Source organism: Chionomys nivalis, chromosome 22 (assembly GCF_950005125.1).
Source record: "Chionomys nivalis chromosome 22, mChiNiv1.1, whole genome shotgun sequence".
NCBI lineage: Eukaryota > Metazoa > Chordata > Mammalia > Rodentia > Cricetidae > Chionomys > Chionomys nivalis.
The window spans coordinates 8,881,392-8,891,368 of NC_080107.1; the positions used below are offsets into that span (position 1 = coordinate 8,881,392).

At 54.6% G+C, this 9,977-nt stretch overlaps 2 protein-coding genes across 2 annotated transcripts; both read right to left on the reverse strand.

Moving 5' to 3' along the window:
- Positions 1-626: 626 nt before the first annotated feature.
- Hoxd11 (homeobox D11) lies at positions 627-2,427 on the reverse strand. Its single transcript, XM_057755040.1, has 2 exons — positions 1,653-2,427; positions 627-862 (listed from the first exon to the last, which is right to left on the reverse strand). The coding sequence occupies exons 1-2, from the start codon at positions 2,425-2,427 to the stop codon at positions 627-629; spliced, it is 1,011 nt and encodes a 336-aa protein (XP_057611023.1).
- Positions 2,428-9,012: 6,585 nt separating this feature from the next.
- Positions 9,013-9,977, reverse strand: Hoxd12 (homeobox D12). The gene is made up of 2 exons (XM_057755831.1): positions 9,410-9,977; positions 9,013-9,251 (listed from the first exon to the last, which is right to left on the reverse strand). The coding sequence occupies exons 1-2, from the start codon at positions 9,975-9,977 to the stop codon at positions 9,013-9,015; spliced, it is 807 nt and encodes a 268-aa protein (XP_057611814.1).

Here is a 9,977-nt window from a genome sequence, read left to right on the forward strand (position 1 = left end):
TACAGGGGGTGTGAAGGAACAACTCCTATCATAGAGATTAGAAAGTGCTCCAGCGGGTATTCAGTTGCATGGGGAACAGAGTTCTGGTCACTAAGATAACCTGGGAAGCTACTAAACTTTGTCAAACAGTAAAAATCCATGCAGTGTATTGAAGCTGTAACCTCCATTTTGCTAGAAACCATTTATTCACACACAAAAAAACAGTGACTCATGCCCAAAGGTACATTTCCCAGAGTTTAAATAATCTGTGTTCACTGAGGGGGAAGAAAGGGATTTCTTAGACTCAACACAAACACCACTCCTTCCAGCCCCATGGCCTAACTCCCTACAGATCCCGCCGCATCCACCAGGAGAGGAGGGACAAGAGCACATTGGTGGTAAAATTGTAAAGGGACGATTGCATTTACCATTTTCCCCTTATTAGGATCCGCTCGGCCAAGTCCCCGGCCTCGTCCTCAGGCTGCAGTGGTCGCTGGGAGGTCCCGAGTTGACCGCGAGAAGGAATCGTGAAGTTCCACAGAGAAGAGGCGTCATTGAACCCAAGGACATTGGGCCTGCGGAGGGCAGGCTGGTGGGGAGGAGGGTGGGTGAGTGGGGCTCTGGGGAGGGGGCGCTTCTTGGAGCTCTCAAAATAAGGGGTTTCCAGTGAAATACTGCAGACGGTCTCTGTTCAGTTTCTTTTCTTTCATCCTGCGATTCTGGAACCAGATTTTGACTTGCCGGTCAGTGAGGTTGAGCATCCGAGAGAGTTGGAGTCTTTTCTCTTTGTTTATGTATACATTAAAGAAAAACTCGCGTTCCAGTTCGCGAATCTGGTACTTGGTGTAGGGACAGCGCTTTTTCCGGGACCTCTGGGGGGCCACTGCAAAGCAAAGAGACCACGGGGTGAGAAAGGCTGCTGCTTGCCCCCACCCGCTCTGGCCACTGAGCTAGGGCCAGGCCTTGGCCGGGTTAGGGACGTCCCTTGCAGCCGTTGAAAGGCCCTGCCTGCGTCGTGGGGGATGATATATGGGCGGGCACAGGAGAGTGCGGGCGTGGACAAGTGTTCACGCCCGGACACACACACACCACATACACACACCGCACACATAACACAAACACACACACACACACACACACACTTCAAGCTGGTATTGAGATAGGAAAAAGAGGGCAAGGCAGACTCTGAATTGGAACCCGAGGGAAGAGAGACAGGAGCGCGCCCACCGGGGGCATCTGCTCAACTCCAAGCTGAGCGTCAGCCAGACACTTGGATTAAGTCCAGTTTGAAGATCACCTACCCCTCCCTGAAAGGCAGGAGATTCCCCTGTTCCCACTCACCAATTGGCTGCATACGTCCTTCTTCTCTCTAAGGTCCTCAACACACCCCCCCCCCCGAGCGCACACAACACACACACACACACACACAAATAGAGGGAAAGCTCTCTACAGCGATTAATGTCCTCTTCGAAGTCTACCTTAAGCCCACCTAAATTGGTTTCCTATCATAAACACACTTTACAACGACCCGGGAAATCTTATAGGATGTATAAACCCCCTCAAATGCTTATAAAGTAGCACATAAAACGGCGCAAGCAGAGGGAGGTCCCCGCCGCACCCCCCTCCCCCGCCACCACCCCGGGCCAGCCCCTCGGCCCGCGCCCGGCGCCTACCTGTGCCGCCGCTCTTCTCGGCCCCCGCCTCCCCCGGGGGGCCCTCGACTTCTCCACCGCCGCCTTCAGCGGCCCCCTTAGGCTCCGGACCGGGAGTCGCCTTGGCGCAGGGACTGCCCCCGCCACCACCAGCCCCGGCCTTGGGGTCGCCCTTGTCAGCAGCGCCCTCGGGCTGCGGCGGCGCGGGCGCAGGCTGGGGCTGCGGGCCGGCGAAGGGGGGACCTGGCGCAGCCTCGTAGAACTGATCAAAGCCCTGGGGCAGGATGCCGTTGCGACCCACAGCGCTGTAGAAGTTGGAGGCAGCTGTCGCGGGACCGTGTGGCGGCCCGGGAGCGCCACACACCGGCTCCGGAGCCTTGAAAAGCACGTCTGGCCGGCGGCCGCCTGGCGGGAGCAGATCCCGCTGCATGGCCGCCTCCTCGGCCGCTGCTGCCGCCGCCGCTGCCGCCGCCGCCGCGGCGTAGTAGGGAGCATATCCCCCGGAGCCACCGCCACCCCCGCCAGGGCCGCCCCCGCCGCCGCCCCCCGCGCCGCCACCGCCGCCTCCTCGGTATGGCCACTTGGCGCGCTCCAGGCCGTAGTCGCGAAAGGCCACCTCCCGCACGGGCTGGACGTGCGGCGCCAGGTTGGACGAGTAAGGGAAAGTCATCTGGCAGGAGGACGGCTGCGAAAGGAACGACGGCTTGCTGGCGAAGTCCGACGGGGCCACGTAGTAGGCGCAGCCCGGCAGGTACATGCTGGCTGCGCTCGGGCCGCACTCGTCAAAGTCGTTCATGGCTGCGCGGCGTGCACGCCGGCAAGCCTCGGGCCGCTCCCCGCGCCTCCAACCTGAGCCATCGATTGCACAAGAGGCTTGGGCCAGGATCAACTAAGCAAAAATCCCCACCGGGCGCTGACGTGCAATTCATCTTGATTGATTCTGGTGGTAATTATGTCACGTGACGCCATGGAGAGAAATGTCCTTATATCTATATCAGCACTCGCCAACACGCCCCGGGACGGCTCCTGGCGCCGAGACGCGCGCACGCTGGGGGCGGATCGGCCTCCAGCTCCTGCCAACTCTCCCAGGGCACTCCCTGACCAGGCTGCGCTGCAGGCCGGTCACCTGCGCGCCGCCGGCGGCTGCCACCGCTGGGCGCATCTGCTGCCACCGGACTGGGCCGCCCGCCCGCCTTAGCCCGCCCGCGCTGCTTTAAGTACCCGGACTTAGGCCGGAGGGGAGGAGGAGGGAGGGAGAAAGGAGGGGGAGGAAGGGGGGAAGGGAGAGCAGCGGAGAGAGGTGGGGGGGGGCGAGCCCCGGCCCTGGCACAGGGGACTAGGTGTGAGGGTGTGAGGTTCCCACCCCCCACCTTTCCTGCAACCGCTCCCTCCCCCGCGACGCAGCCACCCTCTGTAGCTCACCGGCTGGGAGCTTGTTGCTTCTTGTTCAAGGGGCGTAATTGCGACACTCTCCAGGGCGCTGAGAGCCCTGATTTACATATTTCTCTGAGGAGTGCGTTCCGGCTGGTAGAGATTTGACTCTCTTGGGTTCTGACACCAGGGACAAGTGTTCAGACCCTGGAAAAACGACTCCCGGGCGCTAGCCTTGGCCTGGGCCTCGGTGCCTACTCGACCCTTTCTCTTCCAGATTTTTCGCTCCGTTCTCGTCCCTCCTTTCTTTCTCAATTTTCACTTGTCTCCTTTCTCTCTCCTGTCTTCCTCTTTTTTTCCTTTCATCGTCTCCGTCTCGACCCGCTTTCTGCTTTCTCTCTTTTCCCCAGTCTTTTTTCAGTACCCTCATTCTCTTTAGACCTTTCCTCTCTTTCCTCTTTCCTCTCTCTCTCTCTCTCTCTCTCTCTCTCTCTCTCTCTCTCTCTCTCTCTCTCACCCCCCCGCCCCCCCCCCGCCAACTTAGACACCCGGAGGTACCGGCTTTCTCGCTTTCCTTAAAGCTCGGGGGCCTGATGAACAAAAGGAAGTGAAGTCCTACCCTCACGGCACGAGGGCCCTTCCTACTTACCGCCCAGACAAACCCTTGGTGCTCCAGCCTCCCTCACCCCCTTCAGTGTTCAGGTCCCTCCGACCTTTCACTGTATTGGAGCCCCACTAAGGCCTGAGCACCCCTCAAGACTCCTCTGGAGCCTTTGGGTTTGATGATTACAACTCCCTGGGAGGTCGATTGCCTCTCCAGGGACTCTCGGTAGCGTCTGCCTCTCCCTCCATCCCCGCCGGAGTCTATCACCTGGCTCCGACTTAGACTTTTCAGGCCCCCATCCACTTGCTCCAAGGCCTCGCTCTCTTTGGGCTGCAGCAACCCTCCGAGTCCTGGAGTCCAGAAGAGGCCTGGGCTCCCACTTCCAGCTTACCAGGCCCTCAGCCTTTCCCCCAAATCCAAATCTCTCCCTTTCTGACTTCTGGTCGACGTCCCAGCACCAAAGGCAGCAGCCCACCAGGTTCCTCAGTAATCCTCTCCCCAAGACAACCCCCCCGCCCCCCCCCCGCATAGAGGCCGGGCTTCAGCCCTGTGCCCTGGCTAGGCAGCTCTGGCTGTGTGCTGGTTCCCTTGCTTCCCCAGGCCGCTGCAGTTCGGGTCCAGTGCTTTCTGCGCACCAAGCCGACTGACAGAGAAAAGGCGGGTGATCTGAGTTAATATCTATTTTCTAGTTGATGCTGCCCCTTCCTCTTTTTCTCCTCCCTCCTTTCTCCATTCCTCTCTTTCCTCCGCCCCCTCCCACTGCAGCTTCCCTCCCCTCCACAATTGCGCAAACAGGTCTATGGCAGTGAGGGCTGAAGCTCACCAAGCTTTCTCTCACCTAGCGGTGTGTCCTATGTGACCCCTCCCTGCATCTTCCACCCCGCCTAGATTCCTGCTGGCACCATTCTCCCAGCCCAGAGGCCCCCCCCCCCATTTTTATCTGCCTCCCTATCTCCATCCTAGTCCCAAGTCTCTCCCTTTCTGACTTCTGGTCGACGCCCCTGGATCTGTCTCTTAAAATGGCTCCCCAGACACTGCACAGTGTTCCTGGGGTCGCCTAGGACGGAAGGCAGCGGCGGGGCCCCTGATCTTCGCATATCTTGGGATGCAAAAAAAAAAAAATTCCGCATCTTCCCTCTGCTCACCCCACCGAGTGGCTTGCAAGGCACGTCGTTACCCCTAAAGTGAAGTCGGCTGGCCGCCGAAAAGGGAAATGGAAAGGACGAACCATTCAAGTTCAACGACATGGCGACGGCAGCTCAGGCGGGAGCCGTTCTTAGGCAGGGGAGGGTGCGCCATCTGCAGCGGCGCGCTGGAGCATTGGGGAAGGGGCGACAGCCCCCCCCCAAGCCTTAACGTGCAAGTCGCCCCCACACAGCACCCAGTGCATACATTCCTGGCCCAGACCGCTTTACTGTTTAGCCCCAGCTCTCTACCTTGGTCCTCACCCCCGAAAAATCAGGAAAATCCACAGCCTTTGGACCCTCGCGTTCCGCCAGAGAACCTACCGTGAAGACCCGGGCGTTGTGTCCTTGTCCTTGCTTACGCAGTCCTACCCGAAACGCAGGGAGCACACAGGGCCTTCGGGGCTCGGCCAGCAGCTCTGAGAACGACAGCTTTCTGCGCAGCGCGTAGACGCGATGCGGTAATTTTGAGCCACCCAAGATAAGACACTAACTTGACCTTAACTTTGTCAGGGCGCCCCTGGTATCTGGAGAACGTGAACAGACACTGTCTGGCAGCTCTCGTAAAAGCTGACTGGGGAAGGGATTCTGAGTCATTTCGTTTATTACCACTACAGTTCTGCAAGAAAGCTTTTCCTCCCTGCCAAACTTTAATTATTTATGCTCTTTTAGGAAACGAAAGAAGAGAAAAGCAGGGGAGGTGGGGGGAACACCCAGAGCCAGTCCCTTCCCTGCAGAGCTTAGGAAAAGATTTCTTGAGTGGAGGCTGGAAAACAAAATAATGTGGGGAGATCACCTTTGTCCAAGAACGGTCGGACGCGCGGGCGCTGTGCCCCCACCACCACTGAGGGGAGTGGATGCAGCTGGGAGAGGCCAGGGATGGGGCACACCTCCCTCCCCCACCACCAGACATGAATATTTACAATGATTCTGGATTTCTCCTTCACTAGCTCGCGTCCTGGAAGCCTCCCTAGCCTGCCTCCCAACGGGAGAACCCTGGGGCCTTAAAAGCTTCCCCCCCTTCGGCCTTCAAGCTCTCAACGGATTGAACAGCAGGATAAACCGTTCATTTTAAAACCTCGTTCTTAGTCAAGAGGCCGCATGGACTGCTGCATTTCAGAAGAAACATTTATCTTTCTACGAGGGAATATTGAGTAATCAGATTTCAGTATCCTTCCTTCTTTGGCATTTATTTCTCATCTTCGGTCCAAATTTCTGCCAGTACTTCAACTAGGGAAGGAGACACCGTGGCCTTTGATTTTGTGTGGATCAGTAAAGGGGATGCATTTGGAAAACACCACCAACAGATAAATTTTATATTTAGGCTAATTTTCTTCTGGGACTGGCTTCTAGGAATATTCTCCTCCATCCCAGGCTACAGAGAAGAATCGTGATGCTTTAGTATCTCTTCATCTAGAAAATAAGCCTGCGCGTTTTGTTTTAAGGCCTGGGTATGAGTAAGTCTGGTTTCTTCTTCCTCTCTCAGCCCTCTGGACCCAAGGTCTCAGTACGGGGGTCTGCCTTTGTTCAGTTGTTTTCGAAGAGAAAACCTTTCAATACAGACTCGGATTCCAGAAATCTGGCTCAGTACCACTCCTTCCCTGCCCAGCCAGATGGGGAAATAGTCTCCAGGACCTTCATAACCTCTTCTTTCTTACCTTTCAATTGCTGTGTGCAAAATTTTTAATTGAAAAATATTTTATGTATAAATCAAATCTGTTTCCCAGAAGGGGATTGGAACATTGACTATTCGGTGTCAGCAGAGCACTGGTGCTGGTTGTTCTTTCTCTAGTTAGAAGCTAGTTTCTACCTCCATGAGTTAGGAGCCAGATTCAAAGGGATTAGTATCAAGCAGGCCTTGGCTTTACTTGACTGGGCTCTAGGCTCCAAAGGCATAGGGTGGAATTCCCAAGGGAGCCTGCGGAACTCCTGGTGCAGTCGTCTAGGGGATCTTCCTAAGTCTTAGCTTGGTCCAGAAAAGACTGACCAAAATTTGGCAGAGGGAGGTTTTGTTTTGAAATCTGAGGAGTCTCAGATGGTGACTCTACCCCCTTCTCCCACCAAATAATAGCAAGCTTTCAAGTTTGAGAATTTAGGTAAAATGGAGAATCCTCAATCTACAAACTCGGAGTTTTCTTTGTGTTTGAGATACACTCATATCTGCCCAAGGACTTTCCTCCCTTGGGTAGTTCACACATATTCTTCCATAGTTGCTTCTTCATATATATATAACTGTTCATATATATATAACTGTTCATATATATATATATATAACTGTTCATATATATATAACTGTTCACATATATATAACTGTTCATATATATATAACTGTTCATATATATAACTGTTCATATATATATAACAGTTCATATATATATAACTGTTCATATATATAACTGTTCATATATATATAACTGTTCCCTGGCTGCCTTGGAAGCCATTTTCTCATTTAATGATCAGCAAACACCAGAGGTGAAACAACAAGCAGAGAAAAGCAAAAATGAATTTGGAGGCCTAAAAAACATTTCAAAAGAATCTAAAGCATCCTTTAAAATGAACAACAGCCCTCTAACAATGTGGCTGGGACCTGGGTATTTATTTTCACTATGCAGCTAGTATATACAAGGAAATGTTATTTTACAAAATCAAAACAAAATATCCACGACAACGGTTAGCATAGAAAATAATATTATTTAAAATACCAACTGAGGTCAGTTGGGATGAGGCTCAAGGCTCCTTGTGAGGTGGCCTGCAAGGCCTTGGTCCTGGACCTCTAAAGAAAAGCTTTGGACTTTGGGGAGGAAGCGTGGGCCTTTAGGATGTTGTGGATCTTGCTAGGGGTTGGGGGTGGGGCTTAAAGCGCAGAAGAAGAGGCAAAATCTCTCTCTCTCTCTCTTTGTGTGTGTATGTGTGTGTGTGTGTATGTGTGTGTGTGTGTGTGTAGGGTATGGGATGTATTCACTGAGAATAAGGCTAGGTAGATTCTGTAACAAATGTAGAACAATTCCATCAGAATTTCCATTCAGAAAACCTAGGCTCCTCAAGGTAAACCTGGCAGGACTCAGGGCCTTAAAAGCTTCACCAGAGCTGGACACACGTCCCAGAGAAAGGTGCAATGGCTGAGCTGTGGTGGGATTGTTGGGTGGTGGAGGGGTGGTGGGAGAAGTTCTGATTCCTGCTTTTCAAGAGCGGCAGCCACAGGCTGAGGGTCTGAGGTCGAGGTCTCTTCTCCCACCTGAGACTCCACAAGGAGGCATTTTGTTTGCTTGTTTGTCTTTTCTTGTGGTGACCCATTAAGGTAACTCAAGAAAGACATGTGGACACTTCCATCCATTCAAGAAGAAAGCCATAATTACAGCATAAGGACAGAATCTCCTCCATACCCCTTGCTCCTCTTCCTTCCCTGTGCAGCCAAGCCTCAAAACAGGCCAGCACCTCCCTTCCCGCCACAGCTCAGTTCTAGGGGTCCAGTTACAGAGTTCATGGCCTTGGCTCAGGGATAGGCGAGCTTGGGGTAGGTGAATTCTGGCAGTCTTGTCTGGAGATTGTAACTTGTTCTGGAATCCCAGTTTCTCTCTCCTGTCTCTGAGAAGGAAACCTTCTAGTATATTCTACTCAGCCGGAGAGCCTTTGTAGAGCTGAGATTCCAAAGGTATCCCCTCCCCTCCCATCCTTCAGGGCAAATGCGGGTTGTAGTGGAATCAGGCCCTTTCCTCCCTCCTGGCTCTGTCACAAAAGGCCTCCCTGCAAAGAGGCCAGAGTTCTCCGCAGCCCTAGCCTCTGCAATGGGGTCTCAGGGCCTCTCTGTGTGCTCTTCCAGTCAGGGCTCTAGCTAGCTCCTGTTAGATGCAGAAATAGCTGGATAAAGAAAGAAAAAGAAAACTGACAAAATCCCAAATACAAGGATTCAATAGTAAGCCCTGGATGTAAACACCACAGACAAGGGCAGGTGACAGCCCCACGCTGAATGCTTAAAGCCAGTGTTAGATTTCAATTCCCAAACACCTCTAAGGAGCGTCTCAAAGAGAGCTGAAGGCGAAGGGGCCCCACTGGCCTCATCTCCAAATCTCCTCCAGCCTCTAGGGCTTCGGACTGAGCCAGAGGAGGGCAAGGACCAGCGGAAGAGCGGTAGGAAAATCCTCAGCCCAGCCCCAGCACCTCCTCCACGGCCAGGCCTTGATCCAAAAGGGCAGACTTGGCATGGCCGCCGCCCCGTGAGCGACTAGTAGAGCGCCAGAGCCTGCTCGCGCTGCACCACGCGCTTCTTCTTCATGCGCCGGTTCTGGAACCAGATTTTGACCTGCTGGTCGCTGAGGTTCAGCCTGTTGGACAATTCCTTACGCTTCTGCCGATTGATGAATTCATTGACCAGGAATTCGTTCTCCAGCTCCGCAATCTGCTGCTTTGTATAAGGTTTCCTCTTCTTGCGGGCCCTCCCCGGGGCCGCCCCCCACGGCAGGCCTGAAACAGAGCCCCGACCCGCGTCAGTCCGCTCAAATCAACTTCCCACCCCACAGAGGTTTGCCACTGCTGGCGATTCTCCTCCCGGTACAACTGTCCCTGGCACCCCACCTCCCGTCCCTGCCCAAACTGGCTTGGGGAGCGTGGGCACCGTTTACCGTCGGGCAGCGAAGATCGCAGGCAAGAGGCCACCCCGGCCACTTGCACTGCCATGTTCAAGTTGAGCGGGCCCTTGGTGTCTTCCTTGAAGCTGGAGGCGCAGGGGGCCCCCTGGAGCAGGGTTGCAGAGCCTGGAACGGCCCTGCCCACACTTGCGTAGTCATACTTGGTGCCTTTTAGAGCCGAGTGAGCCAGACTAGACTCAGGGGCGAAGGGAGGCCTAGTTCGGCTGCGTTCCTCTGATCCGGTGGCAGCATCAGGCGTATAGAACTTGACTTGTTCTTCGGGTCCATCCTTGGTGCCTGGAGACTGCAGGCCAAGAGGCCCAGAGCCGGTCAAGTAGGGTTGAGAGAAACCTCCAAAGGCAGAGGCTGTGGCAGGCTGCGCAGGGGTGCACGAAGCAGGCGTAGCGGCCCAGGGCAACGCACCGCGAGGGTACGAAATGGGGGGTAGCGCGGCCAACTGACTGCCATTGGGCCGCAGGTTGGAAAAGTAGAACGAATCCGGAGACTGCAGATTCAGAAGCGAGCCCACATAGCCAGCTCTGTAGAGACTGCGCTCACACAT

What these genes read in the sequence shown, in the direction of transcription:
- Hoxd11 (XM_057755040.1), bottom strand. Translation starts at nt 2,427, where the DNA reads ATGAACGACTTTGACGAGTGCGGCCCGAGCGCAGCCAGCATGTACCTG. An exon ending in CGAGAAGAGCGGCGGCACAG is followed by an intron (nt 863 to 1,652) that starts GTAGGCGCCGGG and finishes TTTGCTTTGCAG; the next exon opens with TGGCCCCCCAGAGGTCCCGG.
- Hoxd12 (XM_057755831.1), bottom strand. Translation starts at nt 9,977, where the DNA reads ATGTGTGAGCGCAGTCTCTACAGAGCTGGCTATGTGGGCTCGCTTCTG. An exon ending in GCGATCTTCGCTGCCCGACG is followed by an intron (nt 9,252 to 9,409) that starts GTAAACGGTGCC and finishes GCTCTGTTTCAG; the next exon opens with GCCTGCCGTGGGGGGCGGCC.